Source organism: Bombina bombina, chromosome 4, assembly GCF_027579735.1.
Source record: "Bombina bombina isolate aBomBom1 chromosome 4, aBomBom1.pri, whole genome shotgun sequence".
In the NCBI taxonomy this organism is placed as follows: domain Eukaryota; kingdom Metazoa; phylum Chordata; class Amphibia; order Anura; family Bombinatoridae; genus Bombina; species Bombina bombina.
Window position 1 is genome coordinate 240,863,836 of NC_069502.1, and position 19,440 is coordinate 240,883,275.

General features: G+C 42.1%; 1 protein-coding gene across 2 annotated transcripts in view; it reads left to right on the plus strand.

The window, feature by feature from the left end:
• PIK3CB (phosphatidylinositol-4,5-bisphosphate 3-kinase catalytic subunit beta) overlaps window positions 1-19,440 on the plus strand; it is an 869,120-nt gene that overhangs the window by 666,584 nt on the left and 183,096 nt on the right. For both annotated transcript variants that reach the window (XM_053709855.1, XM_053709854.1), the window contains one exon: window positions 7,058-7,246. In XM_053709855.1, coding sequence (XP_053565830.1) covers window positions 7,058-7,246 — 189 coding nt within the window. The remainder of the gene's footprint in view (window positions 1-7,057; window positions 7,247-19,440) is intronic.

Sequence of the window (19,440 nt, forward strand, 5' to 3'; positions counted from 1 at the left end):
TAACTCTTGTACAGTAGATAAGTAGAATCAGTGCAAAGCAGAGGAGCGAGAAATCTTCATGTCATGAACTGTAGAAAGAATTAGACAGGAACATATGGAATATGCAGAATCATGCACACTTCAGTCATCACCACTACAAAGCTACTTACATTTTTTCTTGTGCAGTATAATGTGACAGTGTGGTGCTGCCCTCCAGTGGCATTCTTGTAAACATGCATGCACTCCCTGGCTTTACTGAGGGCCTGATGATAAAAAAACAACAACCTGTTGAGCAGTATATTGTAATATATGACACTCCTTCACATCCACAACACTGCATAGATAGATAAACAGCCTTCAAAGGTAAAATTTTCCTTTCTAAACATTTTTAAGGAACTCACAGTACTAATGAGAACTCTTAGTTCATCTCGCCACAGCAGAGAGCTTTAGCTGATCAGGCCCTATGACTGAAACACCTTTCCCAATCTCATTAATTCCTGTGTTTATTCTATTCACTAGAGCTCACTCACTTCTCCACTGTAAACTTTAAAATATGAAAAATGTTGCATCTCCTAAAATGCTAAGGGCTAGAGTACAAGTGGCGCGCTAATGTTAGCACTGGACATGATAAACGCGCTAACTAAAGTGCATATCACAAGTTGAAAGTAAACGGTTGCGCTCAAGTGCAAACAAATTGTGCTCAAAGTATTAGCACGCCAGAAGACCTAGCGTAATGTGTAAGGGTTAAAAAAAATATATATTAAAAAAAATGCATCACAAACATATTAAGCTATTACATACGTATATACAAATTCTGATCCCCCCCCCCCCCCCATAAATATTAATAAAAATGTTTTATAATGGTTAAAACGAATATGGTATATGACAAGGTATTTGACTGTGAAGGGCTATTGTGTGTGTGTGTGTGTGTATATATATATATATACATATATACAGTGAATAGAAAAAGTCTACACACCCCTGTTAAAATGTCAGGTTTCTGTAATGTAAAAAAAATGAGACAAAGATAAATGATTTCAGAACTTTTTCCACCTTTAATGTGACCCATAAACTGTACAACTCAATTGAAAAACAAACTGAAATCTTTTAGGTGGAGGGAAGAAAACAAAAAAAAAATAATGCAGTTGCATAACTGGAGATGTAGCTGTGTTCAGAATTAAGCAATCACATTTAAAATCATGTTAAATAGGAGTCAGCATACACCTGCCATCATTTAAAGTGCCTCTGATTAACCCCAAATAAAGTTCAGCTGTTCTAGTAGGTCTTTCCTGCAATTTTCTTAGTCGCATCCCACAGCAAAAGCCATGGTCCACAGAGAGCTTCCAAAGCATCAGAGGGATCTCATTGTTAAAAGGTATCAGTCAGGAGAAGGGTACAAAATAATTTCCAAGGCATTAGATATACCATGGAACACAGTGAAGACAGTCATCATCAAGTGGAGAAAATATGGCACAACAGTGACATTACCAAGAACTGGATGTCCCTCCAAAATTGATGAAAAGACGAGAAGAAAACTGGTCTGGGAGGTTGCCAAGAGGCCTACAGCAACATTAAAGGATTACTTTCTGTTATAATTTTTAAGCCAAACAACTAACATATTAAAGTTAATAAACATTAATTAAAACCTACTGACCTATATTTTCTCCAAAACGAAGTTTCATAACGTTCTAAAAGTTATATTTTTTATTCGCCGATGATGTCACGTTATCCTGCCCACTATTTTCAGCACTGAGTGTTCAAAATACTTAAACCAATAACTTTGTGTTTAAAGCGCCATTTTGAAACCTAGGTATTGTAAACGGATTGGTACAGAGCAAAGGATACCCACGGAGTGGGTTTGGAAAACAATTAAATTTGCAGACAAGATTTCTGATATACGGTAACGATATGTTAATGAAATGCTATTGATAAAAAGCGTATTTGGGGTAGTTAGTTAGTAACAGGCATAGAAAATATTTACTTACAGTGGCCCTTTAAAGGAGCTGCAGGAATATCTGGCAAGTACTGGCTGTGTGATACATGTGACAACAATCTCACGTATTCTTCATATGTCTGGGCTATGGGGTAGAGTGGCAAGACGAAAGCCTTTTCTTCTACAAGATACGACGAGTCCACGGATTTCATCCTTACTTGTGGGATATTAACCTCCTGCTAACAGGAAGTGGCAAAGAGTACCACAGCAGATCTGTATATATAGCTCCTCCCTTCCCTCCACCCCCAATCATTCTCTTTGTCTGTGTTAGTACTAGGAAGAGGTAAAGTGAGGTATTAGTTTCTTTAATCAAGAAGTTTTTTATTTTAAATGGTACCGGTGAGTACTATTTTCCTCAGGGAGATATGGAAGAAGATTTCTGCCCTGAGGTTGATGACCTTAGCAGATGTAACTAAGATCTGTGGTTCCCACAGAGCTTCTGAAGGTAGTGAAAGAGAAATCTTCAGTGTTGAGAACGGTGTCATGCTACAAGCAGTATATTTCTGAGGAGACTTGGTATATCAGAACTGGCTGACATTTTTTCCCTGTGCTGACTTTTTTGTGTTGTGCTTAGGGGTAAACAAAATCCACATGGCTTTATTACTAAACCGCTTCCCATGCGGTTGTACAGTCTTATGCGATCGTCGTCCATGATGGGCGTGGCCTATTTTAGCGCGGTCAGACGCGCACTTTACTCTGGCTGAGAAGGCAGCAGGCATAAGCTCCGGTTGGGCCTAAACTGGTGTTCTGTTATCCGGATCGTTGTCGAGTCATTTTGCAGTACCCTGGGGGCAGCGGTTATTTTTTCAAATCAAACATATTTTTGTCTATAAATATCTTTAAGAGGTTAATTTCTCCCCTTGCTCTTGGGGTGCAATAATTTTTGGCACTATTGATTATGTGTAGTTTAATTTTAAAGCGTTAATTAACGTTTTTAGGCAGTTTGGCAAAATTTGTGCGCTTTTTTATCTCTTAAAGGCGCAGTACACGTTTTTCAAAAAAATTTAAAATCAATAAATAAAGTGTTTAACGACTATTGTGGTTATTGCTAGTCTGTTCAACATTTCTGACATTGAGGATACTAATTGCTCTATGTGTTTAGAAGCCATTGTTGAACCCCCTCTTACGTTGTGTACCTCTTGTACTGAAAGGGCCTTATGTAAAAAGCATAGTTTAGGTAAAGAAAGTGTGCCTAAGGATGATTCTCAGTCTGAAGAGAATCAGGATATGCCATCCAATTTTCCCCAAGTGTCACAACCTTCAACGCCAACACAAGCGACGCCAAGTACCTCTAGTGCATCTAATTCTTTTACTCTGCAGGAGATGGCTGCAGTTATGTCAACTACCCTTACAGAGGTATTATCTAAATTACCAGTGTTACAGGATAAGCGCAGTAGGTCAGGTATTAATGTGAATACTGTATCCTCTGATGCTTTATTGGCTATTTCTGATGTACCCTCACAGTGCTCTGAGTTGGGGGTCAGGGAATTGCTGTCTGAGGGAGAACTTTCAGAATCAGGAAATATGTTGCCTCAGACAGATTTGGACATCATGTCCTTTAAATTTAAGCTTGAACACCTCCGCCTGTTACTCAGGGAGGTTTTAGCGACTCTGGATGAATGTGACCCTATTATAATACCACCAGAGAAGTTGTGTAAGTTGGACAAATATCTAGAGGTGCCTACTTACACTGACGTTTTTCCGTTTCCTAAAAGAGTTTTGGAAATTGTAAAAAAGGAATGGGATAGACCAGGTATACCGTTCTCTCCTCCTCCAGTCGGTCCCTAATGTGGAGAGAACTATATCTACCCTGGATAAGCGTACAGCTATACCTATCAAGGACATTTGTGCTTTCAAAGACCCTATGGATAAGAAGTTAGTTAGAGGGTCTTCTAAAGAAATTATTTATTCATCATGGTTTTCTTTTACAACCTACAGCCTGCATTGTTCCAGTAACTACTGCAGCAGCTTTTTGGTTTGATGCTCTAGAAGAGTCTCTGAAGGTTGAGACCACATTAGAGGACATTTTGGATAGAATTAAGGCTCTCAAGATAGCTAATTCTTTTATCACAGATGCCGCTTTTCAAATTGCTAAATTAGTGATGAAAAATTCAGGCTTTGTCATTTTAGAGCGTTATGGCTCAAATCGTGGTCTGCTGATGTGTCATCAAAATCAAAAGTTTTTAGCTATTCCTTTCAAGGGTAAGACCCTATTTGGGCCTGAATTGAAGGAAATCATTTCTGACATTACTGGAGGTAAAGGCCACGCCCTACCTCAGGACAGGTCTGTTAAGATGAGGGGTAAACAAAATAATTTTCGTTCCTTTCAAAATTTTAAAGGAGTACCCTCTGCTTCCTCTTACTCCACAAAGCAGGAAGGGAATTTTGCTCAATCCAAGTCCGTCTGGAGACCCAACCAGGCTTGGAATAAAGGTAAACAATCCAAACATTATCAGTTCATGGCTCTTCCCTTCGGGTTGGCCACAGCACCCAGAATCTTCACAAAGGTTCTAGGGTCCCTTCTAGCGGTTCTCAGACCGCGGGGCATAGCAGTGGCGCCTTATCTGGACGATATTTTGATTCAGGCGTCAACTTATCATCTGACAAAATCTCACACGGACACAGTGTTGTCTTTCCTGAGAACTCACGGTTGGAAGGTGAACATAGAAAAGAGTTCACTAGTTCCACGGACAAGGGTTCCCTTCTTGGGAACTCTGATAGACTCGGTAGACATGAAAATATTTCTGACTGAGGTCAGAAAATCAAAGATTCTAAATACTTGCCGAGCACTTCAGTCCATTCCTCGGCCATCAGTGGCTCAGTGTATGGAGGTCATTGGATTAATGGTAGCGGCAATGGACATCATTCAGTTTGCTTGCTTTCATCTCAGACCACTGCAGCTCTGCATGCTCGGACAGTGGAATGGGGACTATGCAAATTTATCTCCTCAGATAAATCTGGATCAAGAGACCAGAGACTCTCTTCTTTGGTGGTTGTCGCCGGATCATCTGTCCCAGGGGACGTGTTTCCTCAGACCCTCATGGGTGATAGTGACAACGGACGCCAGCCTTCTGGGCTGGGGTGCAGCCTGGAATTCCCTGAAGGCTCAGGGTGTTTGGACTCATGTGGAGTCTCTACTTCCAATCAATATTCTGGAACTGAGAGCAATATTCAATGCTCTTCAGGCGTGGCCTCAGTTGGCTTCGGCCAAATTCATAAGATTACAGTCGGGCAATATCACGACTGTGGCGTATATCAATCATCAGGGAGGAACAAGGAGTTCTTTAGCGATGAAAGAAGTATCAAAGATAATCCGATGGACGGAGGCCCACTCTTGCTATCTATCGGCAATCTACATACCAGGAGTAGAGAACTGGGATACGGATTTTCTAAGTCGTCAGACTTTTCATCCGGGGGAGTTGGAACTCCATCCGGAGGTGTTTGCCTCATTGATTCGACAATGGGGCAGACCGGAATTAGATCTTATGGCATCTCGTCAGAATGCCAAGCTTCCACGTTACGGATCCAGGTAGAGGGATCCTCAGGCCGAACTGATAGATGCCCTGGCAGTGCCTTGGTCGTTCAGCCTAGCTTATGTGTTTCCACCGTTCCCTCTCCTTCCACGCGTGATTGCTCGGATCAAACAGAAGAGAGCTTCAGTAATACTGATAGCGCCTGCGTGGCCATGCAAGACTTGGTTTGCGGATCTAGTGGACATGTCCTCTCTGCCACTGTGGAAACTTCCTTTGAGACAGGACCTTCTCATTCAAGGACCTTTCCAACATCCAAATCTAAATTCTCTGCAGCTGACTGCTTGGAGATTGAATGCTTGATTTTATCTAAGCGGGGATTCTCTGATTAGGTCATCGATACTTTGATACAGGCTCGTAAGCCTGTCACTAGAAAGATCTATCATAAGATATGGCGTACATATCTTTATTGGTGTGAATCCAAGGGTTACTCATGGAGTAAAGTCAGGATTCCCAGGATTCTGTCTTTTCTCCAAGAAGGTTTGGAGAAAGGGTTATCAGCTAGTTCCTTAAAGGGACAGATTTCTGCTTTGTCAATTTTGCTTCACAAACGTTTGGCAGATGTGCCAGATGTTCAGTCTTTTTGTCAGGCTCTTACCAGAATTAAGCCTTTATTTAGACCAATTACTCCTCCCTGGAGTTTGAATTTAGTTCTTCGAGTTTTTCAAGGGGTTCCATTTGAACCCATGCATTCCATAGATATTAAGTTGTTATCTTAGAAAGTTCTGTTTTTGGTTGCTATTTCTTCTGCTCGAAGAGTGTCTGAGCTTTCAGCATTGCAATGTGATTCGCCTTATCTTATATTTCATTCTGATAAGGTGGTTTTGCGTACCAAACCTGGATTTCTTCCTAAGGTTGTTTTAAATAAGAATATTAATCAAGAAATTGTTGTTCCTTCCTTGTGTCATTTTGGGGTCTGAATTGGACCATTGATGTTATATTAATTTTTTGCATTGGTCCTCTATGATTACCCGGAGTTGGTTGCTTTTCTCAAGAGAGACTAGCCATTCTCTGCTATAGCGTGCTCGGGACATGCCCAATTACCTCATTACACTGATGGCACATTTTTTTATACTGATGGCACCTAAGATCTAGCACTAACACCTTTTAGCCCCTATGCCATCTTGTTGGTGCTATTTCCTTGTACACTTATTCATATGATGCCTCCCGGTAGTACCCATGGCAACCTGCCGCTACTATTAGTGTTTCTGTGTGGTCCAACATATAAGGTAATTTTCCCCTTTATGTCTCAATGTAACGTGCTAGGCATATGTATTTACACACTCCGTTTTTGGAGCTCCACTTAATTTACGATCGTGTGAGGTCTGAGTACTGTTTTATTATTGCGTTTGTGTTGTTCGTTACCATAGCAACATACACGCTACTGCCCTGGTGTTCTCCATTCTGTGCTCCTCCTCCTTACTTCCGGGTTTCGGTCCTGGTGGAGTTTAGTGTGCGGCAATAATTTACAATAAGTCTGCTAATTTATCTTTTTGATAAAATTATATCCTGCTAACATTTGTGCCTTTGTTTTCACTTGTCTTTTCTGTTCCAGGGTCGAGGGGGAAAGAAGTTTAATATTGAGCTTAAAGAGATCATGGAGAGGGACCCATTGTGCCAGCTGTGTGAGAATGAAAAGGATCTGATCTGGACTTTACGCTATGACTGCCGGGAGAACTTCCCCTGTTCACTGCCCAAACTGCTGCTTTCTGTCAAATGGAACAAGCTGGAAGATGTTGCACAGGTGAGAAGCCTTAAAGGGCCACTAAACCCAAAATCTTTCTTTCATGATTCAGATAGAGAATAGAAATTTAAACAACATTACAATTTACTTCTATTATTTATTTTGCCTCATTTTTTAGATATCCTTATTTGAAGAAAAAGCAATGCACATGGGTAAGCCAATCACATGAGGCTTCTATGTGCAGCAACCAATCAGCAGCTACTGAGCATATCTAGATATGATTTTCAGCAAAGAATGTCAAGAGAATAAAACAAATTAGATAATAGAAGTAAATTAGAAAGATGTTTAAAATTGCATTCTCTTTCTAAATCATAAAAGAAAAAATGTGGGTTTCATGTCCCTTTAAAGGGGCATTGGAGGTACACATTTTCTATCATTAATTTGAAAGAGCAGTGATTAGGTATTTTCAAACTAGTTTTGTATGAAGAAAGATGAAAAAATATCGGTTTACATTGAAATTGATACAGGAAATGTATGTTTGTGTGCAAATGATAACTAGGTTGCGTTACTATTTATTTATTTTTATTTATCTTTTTTAGCATTAGAACATCACATTTTCAGGAAATAAAAAAAAATGGAATGCATTTTGAATTATCCTCTTTCAGAAACAAAAAAGCACTATGTCCCTTTAAGTCTATACAGTTCTCACTGAGCAACCTTTTATGTCCACACATGTTTATTATCAAACACATACATGCAAATATATATTACTGTACACACATAATACACATAATCATACCTGGTATAGTATAGGTTTACTTTGACATTAAGTAGACCTAAAACATACACACCTGATTCAGCAATGTTACATAGTAAAGCACGTATACGCATCTATTACTGAGCATAGGTGCAAATCACAATTTCTAGATCTTTAACATATACACATCTGCAGGTATACAGACTAGAAATTCCATCATTCATGTTTGCCTACAGCTTCTATATGTACCTGCACTAACAGTCACACTCGCCTACAATAATGCACTTGATTATCCATCCAAATAGCATTACTTTTAAAGGGACATTAAACACATCTTTTGTATAAAAACTGTGCTTGTTCCACATTCCCAAGAGAGGCCAAGAAGAAAATTCAGTAACTCCCCCTCATCCCCCAGTCATTCTTTGCCTTTCGTCACAGACAGCATTCTCCATGAAGTTTTTCAGAGAGTGGACCATTCGGAAATCGAGTACCAGGGTGGAATTCCCGCGTACTATAATAGTCTCCATAGACATGAGATTTTTCTTCTAACAGACTAGAGACATTGCAGGCTAGCTTCAACATGTCTTGCCCTCCAGACCTCCTTAAGGCCATCTGTGGCTCGTTGTATGGGGGTGATTGGCCTCATGGTGTCCAGCATGGACATCATTTCCTTTGCCAGGTTTCACCTCAGACTGTTGCAACTGCGCATGCTGAAGCAGTGGAACGGTGATCATTCGGATCTGTCTTAACAGATTTCTCTGGACAACAGATCGAGAGAATCGCTCTCTGGTGTTTTTGTCTGGATCACTTGTCCCAAGGGATGTCCATCTCAAGACCATCCTGGGTGATTGTGACTACGGTTGCGAGTCTGTAAGGAGGGAGAGCTGTTTAGGGTGCCAGGAAGGCACAGGGCCTATGGACTCAGGAGGAAAAGCTCCTTCCCGATCGCATTTTGAATCTTCTGGCAATAATACAATGCTCTGTAGGCCTGACCTCTGCTGGGTTCGTCCCAGTTTATCAGATCCAATCAGAAAATATATTCTTAGTGGCTTACATCAACCATTAGGGGGGAACGAGAAGCTCCCTAGCTATGAGGGAAGTATCTCGGATTCTGGAGTGGGCGGAAACCCACATTTGTTCGCTGTCAGCAATCCTCATTCCTGGTGTGGACAACTGAGAAGAGATTTCCTCAGCAGACAATACTTTAATCTAATCTATTTTTTACAGCCGTTACCACTACTTCCTAGTGTAGTGGCTCGAATCAAGCAGGCGTCAGTGATACTGATTGCTCCATCTTGGCCGCAAAGGATATGGTTCACAGACTAGTGGAGATGTCGTGATCTCCTCCGTGGACGTTACCATGTTGCAGGGATCTGCTGACCAATGTCTCTTTGTCCATCTATGTCTAGATCTCTGAGGCTGGCTGCATGGAGATTGAACACTTAGTCCTAGCCAAGAGAGGGTTTCTGAGAGTGTTATTTTTACTAATTAAAAAGAGAGAAGCGCTCAACCTGGGAACGAACAATAGCATAATAGCTTGTTCTATGGCTAGTTGCCACCCTAGAAGCAGCCTCATTTTGCTCAATATGTGCCTTTCACAGAGAAGAACTTTCCTGTAGCATATCAGTCTGATCCTGACTTCACAGTGCAGTCCAGCCCCGAAATACCAGGCAATCCCTCTCTGAACAAGAGAAACGGCAAAACCCCAGACGTACATTTCGGCCTATTGTGGGCTTCGTCAGTGAGGTGCAGCCATATCCCTCTAGGCACACTAAGCAACGGGTCCACGTCTGGATTCCCGCATCACACTTAGGGAGACTTCCCTAAGTGTCATAATTTGGATAAATAAAAAGAGAAAGGCACATGTTGAGCAAAAAGAGGCTTCTTCTTGGGTGGTAACTAGCCATAGAACAAGCTATTATGCTATTGTTCGTTCCCAGGTTGAGTGCTTCTCTCTTTTTATTTATGCAAATTATGACACTTGGGGAAGTCTACCCAAGTGTGATGCGGGAATCCAGACGTGGACCCGTTGCTCAGTGTGCCTAGAGGGATATGGCTGCACCTCACTGACAAGGCCCACAATAGGTTGAAACGTACGTCTGGGGTTTTGCTGTTTCTCTCGTTCAGAGAGGGATTGCCTGGTATTTCGGGGCTGTACTGTACTGTGAAGTCAGGATCAGACTGATATGCTTCAGGAAAGTTATTTTCTGTGAAAGGCACATGTTGAGCAAAAAGAGACTGCTTCTTGGGTGGTAACTAGTCATAGAACAAGCTATTATGCTATTGTTTGTTCCCAGGTTGAGCACTTCTCTCTTTTTATTTAGTGTTATTTTTACTGTCATTCAAGCTTGTAGCTGGTTGCTCGTCGCATCTATCATAAGGTGTGGAGGACCTACTTATTCTGTTCTCCAGGATGAACTGGAGAAGGGCTTTCTGCCAGTCCCCTGAGGGGACAGATTTCGGCCCTGTCTGTGTTACTGCACAAGAGGTTCACTGAGCTTCCTGATGTGCAGTCACTTGTTAAGGCTCTGCTAGGATCAGACCTGAGTTTAAATCCAATTGGAGCCTATGCATGAAGTAGACATTAAATGATTGTCTTGGAAGGTTCCTTTTCTACGAGCTATTGCTTCTGTGCGCAGAGTATCTGTGATTACTGCCTTGCAATGTGTCCTTCCTTATCTGGCTTTCCATGCTAATAAGGCTGGTTTACGAACCAACTTAAGTTTTCTTCCTAAGGTTATGTCGATTTGCAACATCAATCAAGAGATTGTGGTTCCTTTCAACGTAGTTTTGGATGTGGTTTGTGCCTTGAAATCCTATCTTCAGACCACATAGGAATTTAGACAAACTTCTCTGTTTCTCCTACATTGGTGTATCCGGTCCACGGCTTCATCCTTACTTGTGGGATAATCTCAATCCCTACAGGAAGTGGCAAAGAGAGCACACAGCAGAGCTGTCCATATAGCTCCCCTCAGGCTCTGCCCCCCCAGTCATTCTCTTTGCCGCTCTAACTAGTTCTCCACGGGGGTGGTAAAGAGTATGTGGTGTTAGTTATAGTTTTTTATTTCTTCTACTAAGAGTTTGTTATTTTAAAATAGTGCCGGCTTGTACTATTTACTCTGCAGCAGAAAGTGATGAAGATTTCTGCTGAGAGGAATATGATTTTAGCACCAGTAGCTAAAATCCATTGCTGTTCCCACGCAGGACTGTTGAATACCAGAGAACATCAGTTGGGGGGAACAGTCTGCAGGCTTAACTGCTTCAGGTATGATCAGTCATTTTTCTAACAAGACCATGTAATGCTATAGAAGACTGTCAGAAATTCCCTCTGGGATAGGTAAGCCATTTTTCTTAGACTCTGTATAAAATGATGGCTTATATTAAGGGCTCTATGCTGGTTGACACTATTGTGGTCTTAATCGATTGCTTTTTAGCATGTTTTCACTATAAATAAGGTGTTTTTTCAGACTTTAAAACACTTTTGGGGTTTAATTTGCGCCTGGCACTTGTTTGGACACCTAATCTAGTCAGAAAGGCCCCTCCACTCTGGAATGAAGAGGGAGGAGGCCTCATTTTCGCGCCTCAATTGCGCAGTTGTTTTGACTAGGCAGTTCATGCAGCTTCACGTGGGGAGTCCAGAGGCATCAGAAAAGACTCCAGAGAGGCTTATTTCCTACTAAAATAATCCCTAAGGAAGGTAAAGGCCACAGTGGAAGCTGTGGCATAGTACTGTAGTGTTTTTAACCGGTTAATTGCTGTTACTAGCTCCGGTTTGGGCATTAAGGGGTTAATTGGTCTGAAAATTTGTGTGCAATCATTTCAAAGCATTAAGACACTGGTGAAAATTTCATTAAAATCGGATGTTTATTTGATTTTTTTTGATGTTTCAGTAATAAAGTGTGCACTTTTATTATTTAAAGACACAGTAACGTTTTTGTCAAAAATAATTTTTATTGCATTGAAGATCTGTTTAAGTCTGTCAAACATGTCTGACACTTCAGATAACCTATGTTCTGTATGTTCAAAGGCCAAGGTGGTTCCCCCATTAAATTTATGTGTGAAGTGTGCCATAGCGTCCAAACAGCTTAAGGACCATACAATCACGCTTAAAGATATAGCCCAAGATGATTCTTTAGCTGAAGGTAGTGAGGATAGCTCACTATCCTCTCCTTCTGTGTCAACACCAGCTATGCCTGCGCAAGCTATGCCTAGTACATCTAGCGCACCAATTGCTATTACTATGCAACAGTTAGCAGCAGTAATGGATAATTCTCTCGCAGCATTTTTATCCAAACTGCCAGCTTTTCCTAGGAAGCGTGATTGCTCAGTTTTAAATACAGAAAATGAGCAAGCAGACGCAAAGGATAATTTATCTGTAGTGCCCAACATCAATCTGACTTGGCGGTGAGGGAGGGCCTGTCTGAGGGAGAAATTTCTGACACAGGAAAAGTTTCTCAGCAGGCAGAGCCTGATAGCATAGCATTTAAATTTAAGCTAGAACACCTCCGCGCCCTACTTAAGGAGGTCCTAGCTACACTTGATGATTGTGACCCTTTGGTGGTCCCAGAAAAATTGTGTAAAATGGATAAATTCTTAGAGGTCCCAGTACACACTGATGCGTTTCCGATACCTAAGAGGGTGGCGGATATAGTGAATAAGGAGTGGGAGAAGCCAGGTGTACCTTTTGTTCCCCCTCCTATATTTAAGAAAATGTTCCCCATTGTTGACCCCAGACGGGACGCGTGGCAGACGGTCCCTAAGGTAGAGGGGGCAGTTTCAACGCTAGCTAAGCGCAGGACTATACCAATAGAAGACAGTTGCACTTTCAAAGATCCTATGGATAAAAAATTAGAAGGTTTACTTAAGAAAATTTTTGTTCAACAAGGTTTTCTTCTTCAACCAATTTCTTGCATTATTCCTGTAACCACTGCAGCTGCTTTTTGGTTTGAGGAATTAGAAAACTCAATCCAGAATGAGACTTCTTATGATGAAGTCATGGATAGAATTCACACCCTGAAGTTGGCTAATTCTTTCATTACAGATGCCGCTTTTCAGTTAGCTAAATTAGCGGCGAAAAATTCTGGTTTCGCAATAGTGGCGCGTAGAGCGCTTTGGCTAAAATCGTGGTCGGCGGATGTGTCGTCCAAAACAAAATTGCTTAATATTCCTTTCAAGGGTAAGACCCTATTCGGGCCAGAGTTGAAAGAAATTATTTCAGATATCACTGGGGGAAAGGGCCATGCCCTTCCACAGGATAGACCTTTCAAAGCTAAAAATAACTCTAATTTTCGTTCCTTTCGCAATTTCAGGAACGGACCGGCTTCTACCTCTACAGCCACTAGGAAAGAGGGTAATGCACCCCAGTCCAAACCAGCATGGAAACCATTGCAAGGCTGGAACAAGGGTAAACAGGCAAAAAAGCCTGCTGCTGCTACCAAGACAGCATGAAGGGGTAGCCCCCGATCCGGGACCGGATCTAGTAGGGGCAGACTTTCTCTCTTTGCTCAGGCCTGGGCAAGAGATGTTCCGGACCCCTGGGCACTAGAAATTGTCTCTCAGGGGTATCTTCTAGAATTCAAGGACCTTCCTCCAAGGGGAAGGTTCCACATGTCTCACTTATCTTTAGACCAGATAAAGAGACAGGCATTCTTACATTGCGTAGAAGACCTTTTAAAAATGGGAGTGATACACCCAGTTCCAACAGCAGAACAAGGACTGGGATTTTACTCAAACCTGTTTGTAGTTCCCAAAAAGGAAGGAACTTTCAGGCCAATTCTGGACTTAAAGATCCTAAACAAATTCCTCAGAGTTCCATCATTCAAAATGGAAACCATTCGGACAATTTTACCAATGATCCAGGAGGGTCAATATTTGACTACCGTGGACTTAAAGGATGCGTACCTGCATATTCCTATCCACAAAGATCACCATCAGTTCCTGAGGTTCGCCTTTCTGGACAAGCATTACCAGTTCGTGGCTCTTCCCTTCGAATTGGCCACTGCTCCCAGAATTTTCACAAAGGTGCTAGGGTCCCTTCTAGCGGGGCTAAGGCCAAGGGGCATTGCAGTAGCACCTTACCTAGACGACATTTTAATACAGGTGTCGTCCTTTCACAAAGCAAGGGCTCATACGGACATTGTTCTAGCCTTTCTAAGGTCTCACGGGTGGAAGGTGAACATAGAAAAAAGTTCTCTGTCCCCGTTCTCAAGGGTTCCCTTCCTGGGAACAATAATAGACTCGGTAGAAATGCAAAGCTTTCTGACAGAGGTCAGGAAATTAAAACTTTTGAACACTTGTCGAGTTCTTCAATCCATTCCTCAACCCTCCATAGCTCAGTCTATGGAGGTAATAGGACTAATGGTTGCGGCAATGGACGTGGTTCCCTTTGCTCGAATTCATTTAAGACCATTGCAACTGTGCATGCTCAAACAATGGAATGGGGATTATGCAGATTTGTCTCCCCAGATTCAGATGGACCAGAAAACCAGAGACTCACTCCTCTGGTGGTTGTCTCAGGATCACCTGTCTCAGGGAATGAGTTTCCGCAGACCGGAGTGGATCATTGTCACGACTGACGCCAGCCTCTTAGGCTGGGGCGCGGTCTGGGAGTCCCTGAAGGCTCAGGGTCTATGGTCTCGGGAAGAATCTCTTCTCCCGATAAACATTTTGGAATTGAGAGCGATATTCAATGCGCTCCAGGCATGGCCTCAACTAGCGGAGGCCAAATTCATCAGATTTCAGTCGGACAAAATGCGACTGTAGCGTACATCAATCATCAGGGGGGAACAAAGAGTTCCCTGGCGATGAGGGAGGTATCCAAGATCATTAAATGGGCAGAGGATTACTCCTGCCATCTATCAGCAATTCACAACTGGGAAGCGGATTATCTGAGTCGTCAGACTTTCCATCCGGGGGAGTGGGAACTCCACCCGGAGGTTTTTGCTCAGCTGACCCAGCTATGGGGCATTCCAGATCTGGATCTGATGGCGTCACGTTAGAACTCCAAAGTTCCACGTTACGGGTCCAGGTCCAGGGATCCCAAGGCAACATTGGTAGATGCCTTAGTAGCGCCTTGGTCGTTCAATCTAGCTTATGTCTTTCCACCGTTTCCCCTTCTCCCCCGGCTAGTAGCCAGGATCAAACAGGAGAAGGCTTCGGTAATTCTGATAGCTCCTGCGTGGCCACGCAGGACTTGGTATGCAGACCTGGTGAATATGTCATCGGTTCCATGATGGAAGCTGCCTTTGAGGCAGGACCTTCTAATTCAAGGTCCATTCGAACATCCAAACCTAGTTTCTCTGCAACTGACTACTTGGAGATTGAACGCTTGTTTCTAGCTAAGCGTGGGTTTTCGGAATCAGTTATAGATACTCTGATCCAGGCTAGAAAGCCTGTCACCAGGAAAATTTACCATAAGATATGGCGGAAATATCTTTGCTGGTGTGAATCCAAGGGTTACTCATGGAGTAAGATTAGGATTCCAAGGATACTATCTTTTCTCCAAGAAGGATTGGAGAAAGGTCTGTCAGCTAGTTCCTTAAAAGGACAGATATCTGCTCTGTCTGTTTTGTTACACAAGCGTCTGGCAGCCATGCCAGATATTCAGGCGTTTGTACAGGCTTTAGTCAGAATCAAGCCTGTCTACAGACCTGTGGCTCCTCCATGGAGTCTAAATTTAGTTCTTTCAGTTCTTCAAGGGGTTCCGTTTGAACCTCTGCATTCCATAGATATTAAGTTACTATCTTGGAAAGTTTGGTTTTTAGTAGCTATTTCTTCTGCTAGAAGAGTTTCTGAATTGTCTGCTTTGCAGTGTAATTCACCCTATCTGGTGTTTCATACAGATAAGGTCATTTTACGTACCAAACCTGGTTTTCTTCCAAAAGTGGTTTCCAATAAGAATATCAACCAGGAAATAGTTGTTCCTTCTCTGTGTCCTAATCCAGTTTCTAACAAGGAACGTCTGTTACACAATCTTGATGTGGTTCGTGCTTTAAAGTTTTATCTAAAAGCAACTAAAGACTTCAGACAAACATCGTCCTTGTTTGTCGTCTATTCTGGCAAGAGGAGAGGTCAAAAGACGACTGCGACCTCTGTCTTTCTGGCTGAAAAGCATCATCCGGTTGGCTTATGAGACTGCTGGAAGGCAGCCTCCTGAACGAATTACAGCTCACTCTACTAGAGCTGTGGCTTCCACATGGGCTTTCAAGAATGAGTCTTCTGTTGAACAGATCTGTAAGGCAGCGACTTGGTCTTCACTGCATACATTTGCTAAATTTTACAAATTCTATACTTTTGCTTCTTCGGAGGCTATTTTTGGGAGAAAGTTTTTACAAGCAGTGGTGCCTTCCGTTTAGGTTACCTGACTTGTTCCCTCCCTTCATCCGTGTCCTAAAGCTTTGGTATTGGTTCCCACAAGTAAGGATGAAGCCGTGGACCGGATACACCAATGTAGGAGAAAACAGAATTTATGTTTACCTGATAAATTTCTTTCTCCTACGGTGTATCCGGTCCACGGCCCTCCCTGGCATTTTAGTCAGGTTTAAATTTATTTTTGTAAACTACAGTCACCACTGCACCCTATGGTTCTCCTTTTTCTCCTAACCGTCGGTCGAATGACTGGGGGGGGCGGAGCCTGAGGGGAGCTATATGGACAGCTCTGCTGTGTGCTCTCTTTGCCACTTCCTGTAGGGATTGAGAATATCCCACAAGTAAGGATGAAGCCGTGGACCGGATACACTGTAGGAGAAAGAAATTTATCAGGTAAACATAAATTCTGTTTTTTCTCTTTCCGGGAAGCGTGGGGGTCAGAGGGCCTCTTCAACTTCCTTATCTTTTTGGCTGAGGAGTGTCCTCTGTTTTGCATTGAGACAGCGGGACATAAGACTCCTCTGAGGATTACGGCTCATTCAACTAGAGCTGTGGCCACTTCTTGGGCCTTTAAGAATGAGGCTTCTATGGAGAAGATTTGTAAGGCGGCTACTTGGTCCTCTTTACATACTTTTGCAACATTTTACAAATTTTATGGTTTTGCTCCAGCGGAAGCAGCTTTTGGGAGAAAGGTTCTGCAGGCTGCAATGCCCTCCGTATAGGATCCGCTTCCTGTTACCCTCCCGTTTTTTTTCATTCAGTGTCCTCTAGAGCTTTGGTATTCCCTCAAGTAATGAATGAAGCAATGGACTCTCCTCCCATTAAGATTGAAAACATAAATTATGCTTACCTGAAAACTTCATTTCCATCTGTGGGAGGAGAGTCCACTGCTCCCGAGCGTTTGCTTCGGTGGGTGGACCTAAAATTAATAGTATCTTCTGGCACCATTTATACCCTGATATTTCTCCTACTGTTCCTTGTTCCCTTGGCAGAATTACTGGGGGATGAGGGGAGTGAGGGAGGTATATAAGCCTTTGGCTGGGGAGTCTTTGCCTCCTCCTGGTGTCCAGGTCAAGTAATGAATGAAGCAGTGCACTCTCCTCCCACAGATGGAAATTAAATTATCAAGTAAGCATAATTTTATGTTTTAAAGTTGAAATTAAACTTTCATGATTCATATAGGGCATACAATTGTAAGCAACTTTCCAATTTACTTCTTTTATTGACATTGCTTTGTTTTCTTGGTATCCTTTGTTGTAGGCTCAAGGGCAGCAATGCACTACTAGGAGTTAGCGGAACGCATCTGGTGAGCCAATGACATAAATGTGCAACCACCATTTATCAACTAGCTCCCAGCAGTGTATTGCTGCCCCCTGATCCTATCTAAATATGCTTTTGAACAGAAGATGCCAAGAAAACAAAGCAAATTTGCTAATAAAGGTAAAAGGAAAAGTTGTTTACAAATACATGCTCTGGCTGAATAATGAATGTTTAATTTTACTGTCCCTTTAAATACATACTACTGAGTATACACACTAATGCTAGCTCATATTCTAGATCATAAATAGAACAGGGAACAGACTTAAACAATCATATACCTAGTGCGTTTAGTTTCAGTATTAAATATGATTATAAGGAAAACGCATATCTTATTAACGTAAACAATGTATATAACAATATAATGTGAGAACATGTTGGCTAAAACTCTTAACATATGGCAAAACACTTGGCAAATGGAAGAGTGACATGGTGAAAGGGCACACTGGATACCTTGTGCAATGTCATTTAGACTCAGCAATATTTAGCAGGGGTATTTATTTTTTACTGACAAAGTGGCTGTTGTGTTTTCTGTCCCTCTCTGTATTGACATCTGTTTGTTCACTGATCAGATAATTGCATAGCTCTGTATAAAAATAACACAAGATCTTAGAAATGTGTGTTTTAAGAAGAAAAGTTCAGCTGGATTGTGCTGTAATAAGATGGTTTCCTGTCTGTGCTAACTGATTTGATATTGTGTGGGTGCAAGGCTGTTTTTAGACATCCTCTGGTCTCTGGGCGTCCTCTGGCCTTGCATTTTGATGGCTGATTATCTCTCCTGGTCACAGAGCTCCTCTGAAACCCTCACTTCCCTTCCAGATTTACAGCAGGGAATGTAAACATGCAGAGAGCTGTATTTTTGGAATTTCCTTGCTCCTCTCAGGTCATTCAGACCTCTGTTTCCTTCCAAGCTGCTCACTCAATGCCTTAAAAAACGTAAAAGACCCTTGAACAGAAACCTCTTATTGTAATTGCTGACAGATCCCTAGATATAAGTTTCACTGTTACTGTCCAACAATCTATCTATAAGTTTCCACCTGCATCGATTCTGCCACAGACTTTTTTCAGTGTCTTTTCTGTTTTGTGTGTCTGTATGTTTGTATATGTGTGTGTATATATATATATATATATATATATATATATATATAATGTGTATGTATGTGTGTAAATATATATATATATATATATATTTATATATGTGTGTGTGTGTGTGTGTGTGTATATATATATATATATATATATATATATATATATATTATAATATAAAAGGCTGTGTGTTTGTCCAAAGCTGTCATGCGCAGTAGAGACAGCGCAAGGACAAACACACCTGGCCTTAGAGTCTCCCTGATCTGCTGTCCGCGGCGTGACAACGGTGGGTGGGTGTGGCCGGGCGTGAGTGGACATGGTCGGGACCAGGCATGGCGGAGCTGGGCGTGCGCGAGAGACAGATCAAAAAAAGAGCGGGGAGAGAGAGAGAAAGAGAGGGGGAGTAGTCTCTTATGGAGGGTAGTACTCTTCGAGATGGGACTGGAATTTTAAGTAGTCGTGTCAGCCTCTCAGTGAGAGCATGGATGAAAGTTAGAGTCCGGAGATGCAGGTAGAGTCTTTCTGCGAACCCATCCAGACTCATATTAACAGCTCCATAAGCAAACAGAGTTTTGCTGCCTGCTTTCTTCTCTCAAGTCCATGTCAGAAGCGACGCTACTATCTGTCACACTTGAAGGGCTGTGTTACTGTTCCAAGGCATAGATTCTGGTAAGATCGTTTCATATTTTATACATGTATGACAACGCAAGAAGACAGGGTCACAGTG